General features: G+C 38.1%; 1 protein-coding gene across 1 annotated transcript in view; it reads right to left on the reverse strand.

The window, feature by feature from the left end:
• Positions 1–23,910, reverse strand: part of EPM2A (EPM2A glucan phosphatase, laforin) — a 39,941-nt gene that overhangs the window by 771 nt on the left and 15,260 nt on the right. Inside the window, exon 3 of the mRNA XM_086461078.1 lies at positions 919–1,160. Within this exon, the coding sequence (XP_086317204.1) occupies positions 919–1,160 (242 nt within the window). The remainder of the gene's footprint in view (positions 1–918; positions 1,161–23,910) is intronic.

A 23,910-nucleotide genomic window follows, 5' to 3' on the forward strand; every position in this document is an offset into this window, starting at 1 on the left:
AATTTAATTGTGTACTAAGCATATGGTTAAAGAACACAGAATAGCCTTTCTCACTCCCAAAGGGATGAATATACCATGTTTCCTCACACCTTTCTCCCTGTTACACTGTGAACTGAAGCTGCAAACATCAGAGCCTAAATTTTCCTCATGGCACAGATGAGCACTGACATCAAGCCCTTTCAAATCCCTGTTTTAAGGTCTTCTGTCTTCCCTGATGTCCTATGACTGATACGACAGTTCTCTATTTGTGGCAGCAGTATTTCACTCTATTGAAAGCACTCTCTTCTGTTGGTAGGCTACTCACTTGAAAACGTGCACATTTTCTAACCTACTGGTTGGAAACAAGATTGTGAACTGAGCATTCCAATGGAGGAATTAAAACTAATAACAAATTATGTTACAACATCAGGTGCTACGGGTATTCTAAATGAGTTACAAACAATTATATAAAGGACTCTATGGAGATTCATCAGACTTGGACACTATAGCTAAAGAAAAGCTATTTGTTGGAGGAAGAGAATAGCAGGGACAGTCATAGAGCACCGTCTCTCCATTTTTAGCCAGCAAGGATAGCAAGATGTCCTGCCGTGCAAGCTTGCAGTCTTCCACCTACACAGCATACTTTCATTATACAGGTTGAATTCAAGCTGAAAGCAAAACCAGTCAAGCAGTTATCAACGTCAGATGGCTTTAAACTCATACAGTGCCAGACACAAAGTGCTTTAGATGGCCTCTCCATGTACAAGAAAATATGAATAATTTGTTAGAGACAATACACAGAGAAATTATACCTTGTGTGTTAGCTATATTTTTACCCCAAATTTACACAGGAAAAAAAAAATAGTCATGGAAGTGACAGATAAGTAACTCAAAGGGTTTGTCACTATTAATTTACTGCAAGAGTGGCCTGAGCATTACCTTCAGTGCTCATGTCTGCAGTTGGCATCCAGACATAGGCAAGACCTTCCTCTTTATACAGTTTGATGAGGGTTTCGGGGCTCATCGGTTCTGGGTAGCGGTTGCAGCCCCAGGAGTTCTGAACAATGTCCCATTCTGTCTGGAAGTTCATCACAGCCGTAACACCCAGCTCATGCTTCAGCTTGACAGTCACATGCTCCAGCTGCCGAGGGCAACTTCCCAGCCAGATGTTTGGCAGAATTCTAGCATTGAGAAAACATTGCAGTGGGATTGACTAAAATACCCTAACAAGAGAGCTGCCAAGTTCAGCGGCATTCCAGCTCCAAACCTGCTTAGCATCATTGCACAAACATTGCTAAATGAAGCTTTTTCATGTCATGCAGTAAGCAGCTTATTTCATTATAGTTGAGTTGGTAATGTTTGATGCTGGGGATCAAGTTCCTAACCCACCACAAAGTGCCAGTTTGAGAAAAAATTCAGAGCATAATTAGTAGCACAGGTCTCCAAGGCATCCATCATTAAGCTTGCAGTAGAAGCTTACCAACATCACAGATTAGAATAACAAAACTGAAGATTCATGCAATTTGCACAAAAAAGAGAGACCTAAAAGATTCACATGATCCAGATCTGAATTACTTTAGTAATAAGTCATATCATAGAATCATAGAATGGTTTGGGTTGAAAGGGACCTCAAAGATCATCTATTTCCAACCCCCCTGCCATGGCAGGGGCAACTCCCACTAGATCAGGTTGTTCAAGGCTCCGTCCAACCTGGCCTTGAACAATCGCAGGGATGGAGCATCCACAGCTTCCTTAGGCAACCTGTTCCAGTGTCTCACCACCCTCAGCGTAAAGAACTTCTTCTTTGTATCTAGTCTAAACCTGCCCTGTCCCAGCTTCCTACCACTACCCCTCGTCCTATCACTGCAGGCCCTTGTAAAAAGTCAGACACATAGAACTCTTCCACCTTTGTAGCTACCATTATAATGAGGAAAGTAGACAGAAAAAAAAACTCAGTTTAAACTATCCCTCTGTGGGGAAACTCAAAAATGAATTAGTAATTTTCTTCTCATTTTTCTCTGCTTTTGCGGAGTCTAGTGGGAACCAAATGCAGAATTACAATACATGTCTAGCTTCTCTCAATACCTGAAAAACCAGAAATTTTGCAACAAAACTCGGGAGATATGTGTAGGATGGATAAACATACATATTTCTGGTACTTATCTAAATCAAACTTCAAGACTTCTATGGTTTGCCCATGTTAATTATCATAAAACTGTCTCAAGAGATTTTGACGTAAATACAAACTGAATATTAAAAGGCTTGTTTTCAAATGAAGATTTTTAATCTGCACATGCAATTAAACTGATAGTATCTACAGAATTATTTACATGCAGAAATTATTAGTGATTTTATTTTTTTTTCCATAAATTCATAAAGTTCCATTTTGAACATGTAGTACACAAACTACACAGAACATCCCTGCAGTTGAACATCATTAACTGCAAAAAATGAAGCCCATCTACAACAGCAAGATCCTCAAAAATAAAATGTCTGCCATACATTTCTTATGGTCTTTTCCAATTTTAATCTTGGAGACAGATGAGAAAAGTTTTCAGGAGCAGTTACTCCTATAAACAGCCCCTAAATCGTCAGGTTTATTCTTATTATTATTTCCATTCCACTATCACAGTAATAAGTGCTTACCAGCATTTTACTAAGACCTATAATTGACAATGATTAAATCCTGATTATGTTACTACTAAAAGACTGTCAAAAAGAAAAATTCAAATCCAGGACCCCGTTTCAGTGAGATAACACACTTGATCTCAGAATATGGTAACTGAGTACAATTTAGACAAATATATTACACAGCAAATAACCATTTCAACCGTGTTTCAACAGTGAGATCATCTGAAGATATTTGATAAGTTGTTGTTTCACGTCCACATTCTGGTCTAGATTACAGTGAGAGTATTTCCCACTGCTAATCGAAAATGCATTTGTTCCTAAGCAGCATCAAGCTTTAACCCAAACTTTCAAGAATTAAGATCTACACCTTGAAGTTGTTTCCTTTGTCACTTTTCTCACACATCTGAACACTACCTTTATAAAGGAGAGAAGAACATGGACAGAAGTTCTAATATACAGGCACTGGATTTCTTAAACTACAAATTAAATTCAGTTTATGTATTAAGAAATATCAACACTTAGTCACAGAGGACTTCACAGCAACCTGAAGGAAATGCAATAAAGCACAACTGCGTATTACCATTATGTTCAAGGCACAATCCCACATACTGCTACAGGAAGGGAGCTTCTCAAAATTGCCCAAAATTTAACGTAACCAGGTCAAGCATTCCCATGGACCAGAGGGGTTAGCAAAGGTGCACTGCGACAATTGCTTCACTGCCCTACTTCCCACAGGCCAGCCCCACAGCAAACCCCATCCTAACCTGATAGAGTGACCACTGTCAGGCTTCTGCTAGAGGAATCTGCCACAAGGACTGCAGCATTTCAAGGTAGTAAATGTAAGTTAAAATGCCCTTATAGACAGTGATGAATGGCTGGAAATGAGCAATGCCCACAAAACTCCATAGCCGGGAAAGAAAAATGGCAATATCACTAGTACCTTGTGACAATATCACTAATACCTTGTGACAATATGAGAATATTTTTTCAAGAACAAGAACATTCGAATCCTTCCTTCAAAAGCTTTCCTGGAGGCTCATACATATGCAATTCTCTTGATATTTTGGGAAATATCTAATACTATAAGTTACCTTGACAGGAGAGAAAAAGTGTGTTTTCTAGTATTTGATTGAATCAGGAGTTACTAAAGCATTCCTGAGATAAATAAAATTTCTGGGTAGTCCTCCTGCTTAGAGATAAATCAAAGCTTTATAATTTTTTCCCCAATAATTATTTAGTGGGCTAGCATCACAGCTGCACTATCTGCAAGACCACTGGGATGTAGTCCCTTTGTTTATTTTGTTCTTGAAGCCTAAAGGGTCTTGTCCATGACAAGAGCTCCTGTACTGCACAATAATAATTGCATTTACTAAACAATCTGATGGGTTTACTGAGTTCATATCACTGTCTTTCCATGTAATTAACCAAACTAGTCATGGTATTCAGAGAATGACCAAAACAATGTATTTAGGACAACTAATTCTTGTGAATTATTTTTCTGATCAGCTCCCAGAGCTTAGACTTTGAAAGGATCATGTAAAAGGTCATTTACATGTGGTGCTTGGAGATACAGTTTAGGGGTGTACTTGGTAGAGTAGGGTTGATGGTTGGACTCAATGATCTCAAAGGTCTTTTCCAACCTGAATGATTCTATGATTCTATGATGCAGCCTTGACCTTGCTCTTCAAACCCCTTAGTTACCCACCTCCAAATAACTGGTCTTTGTCCAAAGCCTGGACAAGGCTTAACCACTCTTTTACCAGGAAAACAGTCCATGCAGAAAACAGTACTGCAGAGCTGCCCTATAGGCCAATTTATGTATGAGTTAGGGATAATCCTACTGCATAGTACCTATATTTCCATTTGGCTTTATCTGGTTCATACCTCGACTCTGTCTTACACAAGAAGGCAAGAATGAAAGGGTCAATGCACATATAAGTACAGAAACTAATGGAGAGTTTAGCAGCTATATTTTATATAATGATTTTTGATAGCCCTACTGAGAGCTTGATTATGCTGAGGAGCAGGGAAACTATTAAACAATGCAAGAATATGCTACCTTCATTTTTACATCTCTTTCTTTTCGTTTTCCAATGTGGTCTTTCTTCTTTAGGCTGCCCCTGTACTTCAGTAGGTAGCCAGATTTTAGCCACGAAAGTATTTGGCATGGGAAAGAGACCTCTTTTACTTTCCCCTTTCAATTGTCTTGTAATACTGCTCTGAGCTCTCCGACAGCTGCTGCCTTCCAGCTCACATGTGGTTGTTTACCAGCAGCAGGTTAAGCGATCCCCACATACAGTTCAAAAAACATTTAGGGACTATGTGTGATCAATAAATCTATAATCTTTTCAGCCATTACCCCCTGTCACTTTCCCCAAATACCACAACAGGATGGTGTTCTAACAAAATTCGACTTAGAATCCTGTTTTAAAATAAAAATGGCACTTTGTTATTGTACATGTTAACTTCTTGTGTTACTAAGGATAGTAAACCGTGCTTGGTCCCTAAAGACATGGTCAATTCAGTCACAGACAGTTTATCAGTGAAGAAATCACCTAGAGTGATTTCAAAAATATTCAGCTAACTTCTGAGATTAAGACTTGTAGATTGCCTAAAAGCCTTTTCTTTAAAGTCACTTCTTGTAAAGTTAATTTCAGCCTGCCCTCCACTTCAGTTCTCCATCAGTAATATGGAGAAAATATTTACCTACCTTAAGGGGATCTTTAGGGATTAAATGAATGAATGTGAGAAGCTTGAATTTGTGGTAACAAGGACTAAATGTTAGACAGGTGTCTGCTCAGTTTAGTTGACTTACAGAGCCCAGAGTGAAGGCTGATGTGTTAAAAATCTGCCTTTTGACTTGTAAATTGAGAAAACCAACAACAATTTATCATTACCAGGGAATAAATATGGAACACCCTGAAATTACTTGTACGGTTATTTTCCAGCTGTCATCACACTTAAATTATTTTTAACGATGCAGATATATATTGCACCTTGGTTGCTTCCCCCAAGGACCCTGCACATCCTAGATTAAATTATAACAATTCACTATGAATGCATCTGAAACAACAAATGCATCCCATTTAACCAATGCATATGCAAATAGTCTTACCATCCTTAAGGAGAAAATGAGTCTGAGGCAAGGAAATATTAGCATTCTGATATTTCTTTTTAATGGTGCAGATTGTAATTTTCAGCCCAGAAGATATGTTCCCAAAGCATGACACACTGTACCTTTTTAATCCTAGACCTCCACAGATAGTACAGTAGTGGGTGAGGGTACCTTCACCCACCAGGGAGAGTGACCTGCCCTAGGAGAACGTACTAGCTTACTGCATCAGGCAGTCAGACCCTCCACCACGACACAGATGTCTGCACTGCTTCTTAAGCAGCTCCTGTGTTACTTTTGTTGATAATGGTTTAAGGCAATGGGGCACCAAATTCAAATTTCCCTAAAATGCTGAGCTGTAAGATGGGATAAGTTAGGTACCACTTCTAGATCTGCTCAATCATCAGTGTACTAGGTGCAGGTATCTTACAATCTCTCCTAAAATTGGGCAACTCTTCTAAGGAGTCACAGTCCTTGCAGAAAAGGGTAGGATTCAAGTCTGTGGGGAACACATTTCATCAGAACATTTATCAGGTACAATATTTCAGAAGTCCTTTATCCTTGTACTTGCCAGCTTTAATCAAGAAAGAGGATTTTACCAAACTAAGGAAAAATATGAAGGTATTTTTCATTGGTTATTGGCAACAAAGTGATCCCTCAACCATACCATTTGTTTATATAGGTAATATTTTTGACCAAGGTCCAGCATATTATTTTAAATGAAAAGTGATGGATTGATTCATCCTTCAGTGCCAGGTCAAGATGCAGCCTGATGTTAAAGCCTGTAATTCCCTTCAGGTGTCTGCACTAGTCTTCCTTAGATCCCACTAAGCATCTGATGACAGCAAGATGAGCACTGATATATACATATAACAGGACAGAGCAATTTAGCTGGAACCACAAACCAAATAACAATTGGCTGTGTTCTCCCTTAAGGCTTTTATTTCCTAAAGATGTAGCATGACACTATAGCTACATGTAACTTGCAGCAAAACTTATTCTGCATTCCCAGAAGAGCAACATATATAATTCAGTCAATTTACCCCAGCATTTTGTGATGGTTGAATGCATACAGAGTGTTTTTTGTACTGATGTAGTGCTATTACCCTGACATCACTACAAGCAAGCAGCCCAAGGGGAATGTAGGCCTGAAGTACAACCCAGTCAGAGATGGTTTTTGTAGCACTGTAGCTACTGGAGACTGCTTCCAATCACAATTCATTCCTATTTCCTCACCTGATGGTGCTGAAGTAGGAACTGGTTCAGAATTTTTCTATAAGGTAAATATTTAATGGAAAATTATGATCCTTCTGAACCAAAAGCTTGCATTGAAACTTTCTACTTTTAACCGAATTTAAACTAGTTCAAAGATCAAATGTCTGATGAGAAATAAAGGAAGACAGAGGGATGGCACCAAAAGCCTCCTACCTCTCTTTCCTTCCCTCTCACTTGACACAAAAGAGATTGCCAAAAGTATTGCTTCGGGCATATTCAAAATAAGAATACAGGAAGTCCCACCAGCTGTAGCTGAGATGTTCTTTCATCTTTTCTGTACCCTCTGCCTTCTGACAAGGCACACATCTCTAAATGGTGATACCAGTGGATTACGATGACCCAGAACTACTACTCTGTATGTGCTCCTTCTTTTGCCATTGGCATCCTTCTAACAACATATAGCAGATTATTCTTAGGTGAATGCATGCCTTCCCTGAAGTACCGAATCAGACACCTCTCTTCTGGGCCTTCCTTGTGTCTTCTCCTGAACCTGTGACAGTGAAAATACTAAGAACCCTTGCTATAAATCAGATGAGGTTCCTGTACCTTTGTCAGAACAATTTAGAAACATTACTTAGATTGCTATCTAATGTCCTGAAATGCATTTACAAACAGAGAAATATTTTCAAATGACTAAATTCTGCTTTCAAGTGGAAGATCTGAACACTTTCAAACGTTGCTTGATATGTAGAAAGCACACTGGTGACTATCCACTCCTTCAGAAATATTTTTCTAATGTTCACTATGAATAGTCACAGGTCACAGTGACATCTTGACTCCATAAAGGACACAAAGAACAGATCATTCCATTCCATTCTGCAAAATCCTTTTACCTATCTGAAAATTACTCACATACACCAACACAGCCTTGTATTCTTCACACACACACACACGCTTGTCATATATTCAAAGCATCTGACGATTCTCGTTTGCCATTGGACCCTCCAGCTGGTCAACATCTTTCTTAACATGTTACGCCCAGTACTGGAAAGAGGTCTCACCATTTCTAAGCAGAACTGAAGATTAGTTAGTTCTTGTACCTCAAAGGCTATATCCCTCTTTATAGTTCCCTGACTGTCCTTTTACAGCATGACACTGTTGACCTATATTCAACATGGAATTCTGCTGGCAAGTTAATATGTCTCACAAGAGATGAGACTACTCAAGGAGAGAGTAAAATCTGCCCAAAACAGAATTATTTAAGATTTTATTAGTTAAAACCACCAGTGGTATCAAATAAAACTAAATGAATATGCAGCAAAGGAGCAGATGAAATTCACAGTTGATAAATGCATCTCAGTAATACGTCTTGGAATAAATAATCTCAGCCACTCACACACATCACCGCGTTTTAAGCTAACTATAATCAATTAGAAAGGGAGTCAGTACATGCTTGTGGTGATGCTTGGTGAAAGTGTTGCTTTATAGAGAGGTCGAAGTGGTAATGTTAGCCTGTACATAGAAGTGAACCAAAAATAACAGAAAATTTATAGTAACCTTCTAAAAGTCAATGATTCCATTCTATGCACTCTAACTTTGAACTGTCTTTTAATCATTTTATTGTATCAAAAAAGATACAGAAAAATTAAAACACTGAAAATACAGGAGATGCCAGCTATTTCTTGTGAAAATACTTTCATACAAGGGCAGAATAAGAATTTGGCATATTTAAGAGGGAATGGGATGGCTGCTTAAAGATAAAATGCAGGAGGGGCAAATAAATTGGCCCTATCTACATAAAAGAGGTAAAGAATCTCAACTTCCATATGGTTTTACCTATAAAGCAACTACTAAGAGATGAGAAAAACAGCAGATTTTTTTAAATATTTTCTTTAATTCTTGCATCTTCCTGCAAAATACTGACAACATAGGCAGATATCAAAACAGGAGACTCCCTTCTTTGGTCTTGTACAAGAATTCTGGCTTCATTACATTCTCTTTAAATAAAGGACAGAGAGATCTCTCAGCTAAATGCCTCCTTATGAATGAAATAATAATGTAGAACCAAGCGGTTATGACACTGACATTTCATTGCACGCAGCACAGAGCACATGGGTAAATGGCTGTGGTCGTAATCCCTTCTCCTGAAGACTTACTGATAAAGTCTCCTTGCAGAAGACAAGCTGACAGAAGCTTTGTAATGAGAAGCTTGACTTAAGCAGGATTGACTGAACACAGCCTGATGCACTCAATTGCCCCAGCGTGTAGACAAGCACTACTGGCCAGAGCAGGAAAGCAAGGTTTGATGAAGCTATAGTTTAACTAGAACACCAAGATCTAATAGCCAGGCTTAATAGGATCATGCTTATCAATAAAAATAGATTAAATGGCTGTAACCTTAGCAGAATTCATCAGAGAAAAGCGTTAATGATAAAACTACACCCTACTGAAATGACACAGCTGCAGGCCTTGTAAAAACTACTTATATTTTTGAACAAAGAATTACTTTAACCTAAACGCCAAATGTAGAAGGACCACAAGTCATCACTTATAAATTTGTTCTGCTTTACCACTGAAAGAGTGCAGTTTATTGTGAAGTTAAGAATTCTACCTCAGGGCCTTAAATGAGGAGAATTAAACAGACTACAATGTAGTTCCAAAGTGTTTTTTTCCTCCTCCTTCTTATTTGGCACTGTGATGAAAAGTAATTAAGCTCTGGCAAATTTTCTTCTTAGATGTAATTTGGACTACTTATCTAGCCTCTCACATGGGAGTAGACTTGGCAACTAAAAAGAAACACCTGCTTTTATCGCTTTAGAACAACACTTTGTCAGCTTAGCAACATGCAAAGTTTCTCAAGCCCTTGAATTCTGAGTGTTATGCTCAATGGTACCTTATTTATTCCATGTTCACAAATTTATGCATGAATGTGGCATCAAACTGCCTCGTTTGCTGATATGCATAGCAAATAAGCCATTAAGATTTGACCTCAAATGCGCTAAAATGAAAACAGGTAAGAATAATATCAAACCGATAACTGAAACATAAGGTTACCCAGACATTCAGCTACAAAGCAGTTCCAGTGGTACAGTGCCCTCAGGTTCTGCTGTCTTAGGAGATTTCCGTAGCATCAACTTGATGGCACAAAACGGCTTGGTTGTCCCCTCTTCACCCACCAGTCTGCATTTACAGCAGTTGGTATGGTGCACTCTTAAGGTTATGAGACAAGGAGCAAACACGCTAATGCCTAAGCACAGCACAGCTCTCCTCATTCATAACCTTCAGGTGGATTCTGACTCTGGGGAGGCCTGTAGGCTATGTCTGTTTTACTGATTGTCCTAGCTTTGAATGCACTAAGGATACAGGATAAGAAGGATCCGTGTGAGTGGAATTAAAGTCAATCACCTAAGAGAAGTTTAGTCTGGATGCGTCCTCAAAGCTTTCTGTTTATGGGCCATTTTCCCCTTCCACAGCAACACCAAACACTGTCTACAAGGAGTATACATAGGAGCTTTATTAGAAGAAACTCACAAAAACATCTCATAAGGACAGCTGCAGAGATCAAGGGCATGTCTAACATCCTGTACCTTGCCACAGCAGGGAACATATTTGATGAAAACACCTGGACAACTGGGAAGTAAACCACATCCCACACAGCAAAAATGACAATAATACTTGGATAAATAAGCAGTAGCACTGTCCGCAAAGCCACAAAATAATCCTTCTATTGTATTCAGTACTGGTAGACCATCATCAGGAGGAATGGGAAGAGCAGAAACACCTGGAGAGCCCAGCAGAGAGTACCAGAAAAATCAGAGCACTAGAAGAGAAGCTTTCAGAGAAACCACTGAAATTACTGAAGGTTAATACCAAAATGAAAATACTGAGATATTCAAACCTCAACCACTCTGTGATTCTGGGAAAAGGATAGGAGTTTCCAAGAATGTAAGAAATGGCTATAAAGGGGCAGGATACTAATTTGTTCTTCAAGTCTGCTGTAGAGAGGACAAGAAGAAACAAACTTAAATTGCGCTAGGAAGACTTAAGTTGAGATTAGGAAAGCTTTTTAATGGTAGGAATAGTGAGGTAATTGAATAGAAGAGTAACAGGGCTGCAGAGTCTCATTGCTGAGATGAGATCATATTTAAGATCAGGCTGGATAAGCCTGGAATGATTTAAATGCAGTAGAGACTAAGGTAGAACAAGGAAATGGACTGGATGCTTTCTGAGGTCGCTTTGAGCCTATGAGCTATAATACTATAATCATAAACTTAAATTAATATTCCCAGAGATAGAAATTAATCAGGCTCCATCTTGAAGTAATTTAGGTTCCTTGTCCTCCCTGCCCTATTTGAAAGGTCAGGCCAGAATTCAGACATCATTCCTTTGATATCAGAAACCTTACTGTAATTTACACTCTAAATTAATTCAGAAGCAATTAATATCCATTTGATCTTAAAGCAAGTTCAATTTCAATAATTCTTTTTCCTCCTTTGTACTAATTCCTGAATGTCTTCTACAAATAGTAATATATCTTCTTTCTCAGTCTTCATTTAACTATGCTGTCTGCTCAGACACCTGTAGTTGTGAAGCTATGGTAGCACAGAGTTCCTTGCAAGCCAATTTATTTTGCTCCAACTCCACTGTCATAAAAGCTACACAGCCTGTGGAAAATACCCTCATTCATTCCCAGTTAGCTCAAGTATCTCTGCTTTTCACTGCGGTTTGTGATGAAGGTGTATCTTATGTCAAGGAACCCCTGACATGGAAACAAAAAAAAGACTCTTACATCATTTTGTATTTTAAATGGGTTTGCAAAACCAAAATAGGTATTCCCATTTCTCCCATAATGAAAGGAGGATATAAAGTTTTCCTAACAAGAAACCTTGGGGATTCTTTTTGTGGGACATCTCCTGACTACAAAGTTCCTGTGAAGAAGGCAACACAAAAGAGGCACTGTATCCCCATTAACAGGGATTGCATGATTACCTCAAAGGTCAGTTACTGATAGATGAGATAAACCAGCCTGATACAGCTGATCTCTTCCATGCCAGGACTAGAACATGTTCCAGACTTATCCCCCCTTGGGAAATGGAAGTGCAAAAGGGATTGTAAACCGTCTTTGTTCTTCTGACACAATAACAGATCAAATTTATCTGATTTTGTCTCTAGGATAAGTGCACCTGTTCCAATAAATTCAATGGAATTGCTCTCATTAAGCTTGCAGCACATTTGAATCTATACAGGGAAAAACCCCACACTATAAACTCCTTCCCCCTCATTCACGTCACTCCATTAAAAAGCTTGAAGTAAATGAATTTATATCTTATACATTTTTTATAATCTATTTTATCTCTACTCTAGATATGTTCTAAAGTAACTTGGTCATACAAGATTGTGTACGTGGCCAAAACTAATCGTGGAAGATAAAATTTTATCCTCTCTGTATTCAAAATGAAATATCTTATGTCATGTTTCACTATGTATTTCTACTGTGAAGATAAGTAATCATTGATAAGCACACCAATGCCTTGTAGGACAGGGTGTCCAGATCTAGTCTTACAGGACTTAGTTAGACTTTATTTTCAAATATACATGGAAGGTTTCTGCCGATGCCTAAGGATCACATTGCATGCAGCAAAAAGCAGGATTTGCCTTTGCAGGGAATGACTCTTCTTGTACTTTCATTTGTATAAACATTATCTGAAACAAACAATGTGCCAATTACAAAAATACAACCTGAGAAAAGAATTAGATTCCAGGGCTTGTACTGAGCAACCTGGAAAGGACTCCTCCGTTGGCTCATGAGGATTAATACTTAAATGCTCCAATTATAGAATCTTGTCTCATGTAACCATGGTTGCCAATGGTTACTTCCTACATACGTCTTTGTTAGGTTGCCAACATTCCCATTTGTTTTGAATTAGAACAAATACTTGGAAACACAAGAACAACAGGCTGCTAAACTAAGCCAGATCGTAATGAGCCATGAATCTCTTGGCATTAGGAATGAGAATTTCTAACATTAATGCTTAGCAATGGCAATGATGCCAATGCTGGCACCTTTAAGTTAACAAAATTGACCTAAACCACTACAGATGAACTTTAAGTTAGTGTCTGAGAAGTTTCAGAAATCGTTGCTAAAAATATTTTTTGTTGTCTTTCAGAGTTTACTTAATAGCAGCTGCTTAGACTGTGAAAATAATAAATGATGAATCTGCTTTTCAAAATGCAGCTTTTCAGAAACAATGGAAATTCTTTCCAACGCTTCAGAAACAAGCACATATTCATTAAAATTACATAATTGCAAAGCACAGTTTATTGAAAGGTGGCCTTGTGATCCACATGGCAGCACATGCACATGTACAAAATGCTGGAATCCCCTCAGAACTGCAGCAGAGGAAGAAGCACATCCATCCCCTGTGGTACCATCCAAATACAGCAGTCCTGATAGGTTCTGTATCTGTCCATGTTCATTCCAGTTAAGACATTTATCCAGAATTTCTAAACCTGCATCAGCTAATTTATATTAATTTTCAAGAGGGACAGACACATTCTAGGGTACCACAGGCTGGGCAACAGCATCTTAGAAATACTGAGAAAATTGTATCAATGCATCACCATAGTCAGCTATATAAATATCGAAAAGAATTTGTTCTCACAACAAAGTCAAATCAAACGGACAACAGCTGCACAGTGCTACCATAATAAAACTGTCAGAAAACTTCATTTTAGCTAACATACCTGGTAACTAGATTATAAACATAAAATTAATAACCCTGGTGGATGCATTGCTGACCTCAAAGGTTGAGACTGAGACTGTAACAGAGCTACTGAGAGGCCCCAGAAGGACCTGTGTAAGTCTTCTTAACACAAAACTGCATAGTGGGATCTCTTGAAGAACTCCTGAATGTCAAAAGGAAAAAAAAAAAAAAAATCATTTTACTTAAATTTTATGAACAAGCAATGCTGCAGGTTTTATTGGAGCCCAAAGATTGAAAAGAACTATCAAGAGTTGTCTCTTTTTTTAAACTGTCCGTCCTTCCCCTCCCCCCCCCCCCCCCCCCCCCAATTTCTTTCTTTTCTTAGCAATATCATTTCACCTGCTTGGAAACTGAAATCGCAAGCATTTGAACAAATGTATTAAAGTGATCTACTGTTACTAAAGTTAATGTAAATGTGTTTACATTCTCAGCTGAAGCTTGACTTTGTAAATTAGTAAAACCTTACTCATATCGGACAGCCTTATTATCTAGACCACAAATATATTTGAGAAGCTTTTTCCTCCTTCTCATCAGATCAAAGCAACCCAGTATTACAGGAGGCTGAGAAATTCAGTCTCCTGCAGTGAAAGCAGTAGTTAACACTGTGTTTAGGCACGGTCTGCACACAGCTAACCCTTCAAACAGGCAGCCAGACTGCAGAAAGAAGGAATACTAAAGAAATTCTTTTGTTAGGGAAGCTGCATATCCTCCTTATCAGATCTTCACCCTGGGAAAGTGAAGGCACATGATATAACTGTTCTGAAGAGTTTTGAAAAGGCTGTCCTAGAGAAGCTAGAAACACTAAAAGAATAATTAAAAAAAAAAAGGCTCTAGAAGCCCAACATCCACTAGTGTCTACCATCCAGCCCCTGAACTGACAGATGGAACCACAGAGAGTCTTGCTGCAGGCCCACAGCTGATGAATGTACTTTCTGCATGGAAGCTACCATGCTATTCCTGCTGCTCTTCACTCAATTGCTTTAAATTATAGGTAGGTAGGTAGATAAATAGATAGGTAGGCAGGTAGATAGATAAGTAGGTAGGTAGGTAGGTCAGTAGAAGGAAAGAAGAAAGGTAGGAAGCAAGCAAGTAAGCTTCTACATTATTGATTTATTAATATTCTACATTACTCTATATTAAAACTGAAATCAATATTTCCCCTTTTTCCTCTTCTTGCATGTTTAAAATAATCTTTTTTATTACTAGGTTTTTCACATGAAAGAAAAAAGACATTCCACTTCAACTTACAAATCATGGTGTATATTGAACCAACAAAGAGGAAATCTACATTTCTTATAACTTTGCAATGTCTATGACATTTGACTCAACTTTTATCATAGTTCACAAGAGGACATACATTAAAGTTCTGAACAATAGCAGGGATTATGTACCTGACTCCCTGAAATTAAATTTCCCGAAGTACAAGCATTAAAGGAAGGGACAAGAGATTTTCAGTTCAGTCTCTTAATATGTTCCCTGGGAAGACAAACACAGTTCTTTTCTTTGTTGGTTTTTTTGTTGTTGTTTGTTTGGGTTTTTTGGGGTTTTTTTTGTTTGTTTTTGTTTGTTTGTTTTGTTTTTTGTTTTTTGTTTCTTGCAGAAAGAAAATTATATATGGAAAATACAGCAGCAATTTTATAATCTCTATTCACTCTTGGGAAATAAAATAGTTAGGTTTCTGAGACAAACTTCAAAGAAACTGAAACTACATGCAAGTTTCCTTACTAATAAATAATTTTTAATCCTTTAAATAGGATTCTTCATATTTTTATATGGAGGATCTTTTTTTAAATTATCTTATAAATATTTAGAGCATTTAAGCATGAAAACTTGCATTTATATCTCTCAGCATTTATAAAAATTATTGAAGACAGAGATAGAATTCATAACTTAATAGCTTCAGCTTGCTACTGTTTTAATTGAAGTATCTTTTACACTTCCCATGTCATTTGAGTTGAAACAACTATGCAGTTGTTTATTTCAGATTTGTCTGATTTACAGGCTACCTGTTTCAGAAATACAGCATACACTGCACAAGCAAACACCAAACCAGCTTGGTAATAAACTATCTGATGGTGTCACCTTTCACGTCTGGGGACTGAAAACTCTCTTGTTTTGAGGCTTTTTTTTTCCTCTAAGTCAGCTGCAGGCTGGCTGGGTTAACCTGCCCTAGGAGTTGTGCCTGTGAAAAACCACGGGAAGGGTAGGCAGAGTGGGTCTACACTGCAAACACAAGTCCCTAGTTCAACAGTTTCACCAGTTGCAAATTATGGAGCTCTCTTAGTGAAGTTCTTGTAACAACAAAATGTCTGAATTTGCTCCCTCCTGGTAAACTAAGTAGCAATAGGGTTGAGTACACAATCTCTGCTTTTGAAAAAGAGCTTCTGCTATCTTTAGATAAACAATACTAAGAAATGCCAGCAATTACAGGGCACCTAATAAATGCATGAAAAGATAAGAAGAAATAAATACCTGCGAGACATCGTCTGGTGAAAGAGTGATGCTGTCCCTACCCCGTTGTCCTGGCTGTGAAGTAAATTGCCCAGGATTTCACAATCTCAGTCAATTTCTTTCACAGCCAGCAACACTGGTAAATTGCTTTCCAATGGAGACAGAACGTTACTCCTTCGCTGACAGCCTGAATGTTAAAGAGGCAGGAAAAAGGGCTGAATACCTCCAGAAGAAATACAGACAAGGGACCAGGAGGCACAGTAAAACAGAAAGACCAATAGTTTTCACTCCGTAACAGTGATACCCAACATAAAATTCATATTTACTAGACTATTAACATTTGGCTATTTTATCCCACAAAGAAAAACAGAACAAATAAGTATGTTTACTCTTCAAGGTTTTTTCATGGAGGGTTCTCAATCTTCCTTTTGGTTTTTGCTCCCAGAATGACACAGAACTGTAAATTTTTCTTAAGAAGGAAACAATTTTGTGCAGACACAGCTATGAAAAGATCCATTTTAAAGAGAAACAGTGGCTTTAAGCAATCATTACACATTACCATCCAGCTGATGAAAGGCGTTCATCTTGCCATCAACAGCCAGTCTCTATTTGCTGCCATTTTATTAACTAAAGACTCATTCCTCTAAATATGTAATTCTCAATCAAACACCCATTCCAAATGACCCATATGAATGGCAGAACGGTAAAGAAAAATGCAGAAAAAAAATCTAGATAAAACTTACAAGACTATCCAGACAGCATGCTATGCTCCCCTTTAGCTTGTTGTGTCCTGTTGCCCGCTGCCTGTTTAGAAATTCTGTGGTTAAATTACCAGCTGTTTGAGTTGAACCCTCTTTTCAGGTTTTCTTCTGAAGTACCTTGCAAGCCACCAGCTCCTGGCATGTGAATGAAAGGCAGCTGCTTCCACAAAGCAGCAGCCGGTCTTTGCAGATTTCTCTCCCTCTGCCATCTCACAACACTTGTTCCAACTCAGCTGTGCACATCCTACCAGGTTTTTTAAATTATTTTTTAAAAAATTAAAAATTTGCCAAATTCACTGAGCTGACTAGAAGCACATTCAGCCATGCTCAATGTACTTCACATGAATAATTTATACATGTTAATTATTTGGTTTCCAGAGGAATGACACATCTAACAATTGCCACCCTGCAGGGCTTTGGGCCAATGCGGTGGTGTTACAAGCACCAGGACTCTTGCTGTGGTCCCACTCCTCCTCCTGCTTCCACGCGCACACTGACAGCGCAGCAGTGGCACTGCGCAGGCCCCATGAAGTCCAGCTCACCCCCACGACAGATAAAATCATATTAACTTCTGAGATGGAAGTACATCAAAAGCTTTGTTGCTGCAAAAGCTTTTGCCTAGGGGGCTTTATTGTTTAAGGGGTTTTGCAACACTATCAGGAAGCTATTGCATATCCATACCACTTCCCTAGCCATCAAAGTTTAGGGCAGCCAACTGGTTCTTCCTTGGCTGAGCCACAGGGCAGTTTGAAGGGCCTTGATGCTACATCTGAGTATGATTCAGACTGTGATTAGGGGGAAAAAAACTACCAAACTCTTTCAGATGTGTAACATCCAAAAGATTTCCTTTATCTTTCTTTGCAGTGGTAAGGAACAGAAAGAACTTCACAACCCTTCCTTCCTTCATGAGGAGTATAACAAAGGAAAACAAGATGTAATGAAGGTGCCATGAAACCATGTCTTTCTAGTACAGATGAGTGCTAGGCATTACTCTGGGGATTCAGTAATTTCTGAACTGTGAAAATATTCTGTTTCATTAGAAATACACTGCTTTTCATCAAAAGTGAAATCCACATATCAGTGTGATTTGCCCTTATTTGCTATCAAGAATTATTCTAATTGCTTTTTAACCTAAAGCAATGTAAAATTCCACATTAAATCACTTATAAAATGTTGTTTAGACTATATAGATATGAACTATTCAAAATTACTAATTTATCAATAAGGCTGACAACATACATTGTGGCTTTATAGAAAGAGGAGAAAACTCTCAGAAGAGCTGGTGAATATTAATGATGCCTGCCATTTGAAAAGTCACTGACATAAAAATATTAATAGTTCACAAGTTCGCTAGTTTTCAGTCCCATTTGCTGCCAAAATCATTCCCTCCCCCAATTTTATTATATTTACAGAGATAATTTACCACTCATCAGTCATTACTTCAACAGTGTCATCCCAATGTAGACAGTATTTTTGTGTCCTGTTACCCACTCCCTGTTTAAAAATTAGGTGGTTAAATTACCAGCTCTCAGCCACTGGTTAAATTACCACTCCATCAGCCACTATAGTACACAACAAACCTGGCAGTATGTTGGCTAGTAGCCATTCATCAGATTTAACAGTCACTGTAGGTAGAAGTAATACTGGGAAGTCAAACACTGATAACAGTCATGAAAAAAATCTTTAATCTAAAATATCCATGGCTTTTTGCTCTTGAAAAGTTTACATCACCCACTTAAATGTCAGATTTGCTTGTTACTATGGCACTCACATGAAATGCAATTAGAAATTAGTAGCTCAGATTCAGGAGTTCCAATTTCAAGCTCCTTTTGATGTTGAGGTGGTAGGTCACGGTGAGGGAACCAGGGCTGTGCTGACAACAGCTATTTGCTAATGGTCAGAAAAACAAAATGCAAGAAGTGAGTTTTCTCGATCCTGTTCATCCACAGTATTACACAGGTACCACAGTTTGTGACTGCACCACTGGCGCATCCTAACTGTATTCCGGTGCACAGTTCACGGGACGGGGATTTGTAGCTAACTCTCTGATAGCCTGGCTTAGGTTATCTCAGCCAGGTGCCATCCTGCCCATGCAAAAATCACAAAACTTAGAAAAGTAGAACCAGATTTCAAGCTTTTAGCCATTGTTAGCGAAGGCGCAGTGTGGGGAGCTCATGAAAGGAGAAACTACTTGGCTGGATGGGCAACAAATGTGGAATAAAAATGTATTTTTTTATCCAATAGAGAGATACATCCAAATTAAATAAACGTAAACAAATAAGGACTTTAAAAACGGATAAAATTCTGACCTCATACTATGTTTGTCTTCTCACTCTTGCTGCTATTTCCTCCACAATTTTCAATAACTTAAATTTTAAAAGTGCTTAAAAGTCACTTCCAACACTGACTTGAAAACCATTTTCTTCACAGCAGAGACTAGTAAAAGGGTTTCACAGCTCCAGTTGAGTGTGATATAGAAAAAAATGAAGATATATGAGGGACAAAAAATACAATATTTAAATAGTTCTACAAAAGTCGATTCCCTTTGGTAAGTGAACAATGGACCTCGTTGTTACTAGCTTAAGACTACAGCTCAGTGCAATAAACCAAAATTCAAATGAGTGGTCAAATGTCCTAGTTTATGGGATAAACCTATCACAAAATGTGGCTTGGAATATTCTCATTATTTAATGCACAAAACGGTCAGCTAACTCTACAGTTAGAGCCCCAAGTACTGAAATCAAAGGCCAAACTCCTATTCATGTTAAGTATTTTTAATCAGGATTATTTTATTAGAATACAATCGAAGACTTTTGTTCCAGAGCTAATTATTTCATATTCTTTTCTCTAACATTGTTACCACAAGTATTCTTTAGGCACAGGGGACAGCTAGTTCTCAGATTTTAATGTTAATTATGGTAATCTCTGTAGACACCATCACCTCTTCTCTTAATTCGTAATGTAGGCATAAAGTATCAGTTCAGCTTTCTACTACAGTAGCATAGTTCACTGCACTCTAGGGGTTTTTTTGGTGACAGCTTCCTCTCAAAAGATTTTTTTATAATTCAGTAATAAAAAAAATTACTTCAGAATTACACTTAAAACAGAAGGGTATTTATTTTGTGAATGAATTAAAACCAGTAAGTCAGAAGATAATTTAAAAAGTCAAAATAAGGCACTTCCTCTTGTATTTTTTCCCATTGCATAATTCAAAGTAATAATTCTGACTTCTGAATTGAACTGAGATGGACATTATTCATTAACATAGGCTATGGATGGGATACAAGATCATGACGAAGGCACCTAGCCTACAAACAGGTGTCTTTAGGCACAGCAATGCTCAATGTATTGCTTAAGGACAGTTTCCCACTGACATCTGAGACGTCCTATAGCATCTGGAACACCTGGATGGGGCTCACAGACACGGCCAATGAGCTACAAGAAACCATGTTCCTGTAGTGCAGCAGCTGGAGGCCAGACACTAAACTCCAGAGCATCTCAAATGACACTAGACATCAACATTCAAGCAACCAGACAGGATGTTTAACATCTCATTATAAATCAATAGAGATCTCATCAACATCGTCAGTGGAGTTTGGAGACCAATTCAATTCTTCAGTTCACTCTAAAGTAAACATGTAGTCACCAGTGAGTTGAACTGCTGTATATAGACATACAAATCTAGTTGTCTTAAACTCAAGCTGAGTCCTACTGCAGATATCTTTAAGTCTTATCTTTGCATTCATCAATCCCAGCAGAGTTCTAACATTCAAATAGCAACAACTGCGCCTCGTACGACCCAAATAAGCTAACAGAAGCTACATTATTTCCCTTCTCCAGTGATTCTCACACAAAAATATACTCAACCAGCTTCTTGTTCTGCACCCCAATTAAAGATGCATGTCAATCAAGTAAATGCCCATTTTGTTCACAGGAGAATTGCTACAGACAAAAGGAAACTCAGTGCTCATCAGCAAAACACTGCTTTAGCGCCTCCAGAAGGTAAACAAGAAGCATCTGGATTTTGCCCTGGATCGTTCCTCATCCACTCACCTATCTACATTAACATTTTAGTAAAAATCAGGAGCATATATTTTATGTGACTCTTCTGATCATCCCCACTTAATTAACTTAGGTTATAACCTACATTACCATGGCAGTGTTGAAGGAAACCGTCCTACCAACAAGATACAAAGCACCATAAATTAAGTTTAAATTGTAACCATCAAGAAACAAACAAAAACAGTATTTCCAAGCACAAGGGTTTATTTTCTTTTTATCTTCTGCTTTATTTTGTCTTACGGAAAAAAATAGGGACATAAACACTGATGACAGCAACACATTCATCAACTTGACAATTTTTTGGATGATATCCAGCTACAGGAACATCCCACCTGCTCCATAAACATGAAATATTAATATTTAATAGCCTTAATATTTAAGTGCAAAAAAGCTACTATAAAAACCGTATCTCAAAAAACCGTTGACAGGACTCACAGCTACTCTCATGTAGTGACTCCCCCATTACATTCTTTTACATTTAAAGCTGATTGTGTATTTTCCTCTAAAATGTTTGGCAGCCACAACAATACTTCAGTTAGAGATCAGCTATCCTTGTTGTCCGAGGAATTCGCTTACAGAATCCAGCTTAGCTAAATTTTACATGCAAAGCATGTAACAAATGTTTTTTCTTCATCAGATTTAGCAATATGACTCACAAAAAGCACACACAATGAATAAAACTACAGTTATGAAGACACTATATTTGAAACACGTGTGGCATTGAAGTGTATGTCCTAAAATGAAGAGGTGGTGGTCACACGTCATATTCAAATTAATAGGCAAAAACTATGAGAACTCACTACTTATCAGGGGTGGATTTGGGAACCTAAAATTAGTCTGAAAATAGAAAACTGTAACTAGACGGCTTTTCCTCTCAGTGATAATCACTCCCATAGCACCTAATTCTGCCATCAAGCACCATTGTCTCCAACATATTGTTTAAGGATTTTGTAATTTCAGGTGTCACTCCCTCTCTTGCTCTTATGCAATGCCTTTCTTCTGAGAATTGCAGGGGGTTTTATATAAATAATAAGGTATAGAACACCTATGAATTAGGAAGTTCCATCTTTCACAGATGGAACTGAAACAGAGCTAACATGCCCCAGATTTACAAATTTTCTGTAGTCATCTTCTCCCAGAAAAGATTACAATAACTCTAATTTGCTTTCGAAAAATACTGTGTCCTAAGTGAACTCTCCTGCAATTTGAAGGCATCTTATCGCAGTAATACCTAACACAAAAGAGAAAGGGACCGTTATTTTTTCCTGAACCAGATTTCAGTGATATGTGCTATTACATATACAAAACAAATGAACACTAATGCCATGGAGGTATCAGTCATGATGCCATAGCTGTGCACAAGCTCCGCTCCACACTTAAAAAAAACCTAATTCAATTCCTGCTATGGTTAGAAAACACATCATATACTCTCCAAACTGAATGACCAACACAAAGTGAGTTCTCTAAACAAAAGTTTAAACATAAATTCACTGATTTATGAGCAAATACATCTATATTGAACAAGAAAAATCTGATTCCTCAGAGCATCGCCATCATCCTCAGCATTATTCGGAATGATTTTTGGCAACAGCGGGAATCAGGCTCTTCTCATCCTGCTGCAGTCCATTTAAAGTTGAAGCGCGTGTTTTATGAAGCAGCAAGGTGGTAGGAATGCTCAGAGCAACTGTTTCTAATTGTTGTGATTACACAAACAAGTAAAACCAGTCTGAGGGCTCACATGGGAGGCCATTTTGACAGAGATAAACTTTCCTCTCCAGCTAATTCGCATATGGCAATACTAATAAATAGAGCAATGCAGAGAAGGGGCTGACTTCAAAAGTTTTCATCAATAAATCACTTCCTTCCAGCCGCCACCATTCTGTAAAGATCCTACAGTTGGTGACAGGACACAGAATTTGTGCTCATAAAGCTCCCTGCAGTACTGCTGCCTCCATCACAGCATGGAAAAAAGCAACCTTAGCGGGACAACTACGAGCTGATCGTACACTGAGCTTTTAACAGTACAAGCAGAGGCACTGGCTCCTCACTTCTGTTTTGGGGGGTTTTTGTAGGGTTGTTTTTTTTTCCTTTTTGGTGGTATTAATCTCCATAGTACTCTTCTGAATCAATAAATCCATTACAAAGTAAAGGCATTTTCATCAGCTCACTTCAGCTGCTCTGCCAAAAAAAAAAAAAATCTTAATTAGCCAGTATTTTGGGGTGCTTTGTTGTAACCAGCAGAATGGTGAATCTGCCTCCAACTGTTAATAATTAAAAAGTCATTTAAGACTGCATATCTTCAAAGTATTAAAAATAACTGTGCTACAGGACTGTTATGGAGTATGCTTACTTAATATAGCTCAAAGAAATGAGATAAGAATTACTTACTGAAGATGTACATATAAGGTTGCCTTGCAATGAAGGTATGTATGTGTAAGTGTGGAATGGAGGAGGAGATCCTCACCTGGAAAAGACTACACATTTCAGAAAATTTTCTCCAAATATTCTTTAGTGAAATCTGCAGCTTTTTACCTAATCTTGGAAACATGTAGTCACACAGATAAGGCAGTATTAAATGGATCACCGCTGCCTCTGGAAAGGAAGATAAGTTACCCTTTGGTACTTAGATATATTCTCTTTCTGATAGCTGTTCTTTCTCACAAACTTCCTCTGCCAAGCAAAGATTATTTGGGATTGACAAATCTGTGCTTTGAAATAAACAAGATCTTTTCTCTGATAGGATGTTGGAAACGGATGCTTAAGATACAGATAACAGTACACACTGTCAGGTGTATTATATAGCTTGAGCGGGCCTCAGCAAAAAGGTACCAAGCCGCGCGAATACCTACATATGCCTAACAGTATTTACAAATCCGTACTACTCCGAAAGATACCAAGAGAAGAAAATCTTTCCCTCATACACTGCAACTCTGAC

The sequence above is a fragment of the Leptosomus discolor genome, chromosome 2 (assembly GCF_034619465.1).
Source record: "Leptosomus discolor isolate bLepDis1 chromosome 2, bLepDis1.hap2, whole genome shotgun sequence".
Taxonomy (NCBI): Eukaryota; Metazoa; Chordata; class Aves; order Leptosomiformes; family Leptosomidae; genus Leptosomus; species Leptosomus discolor.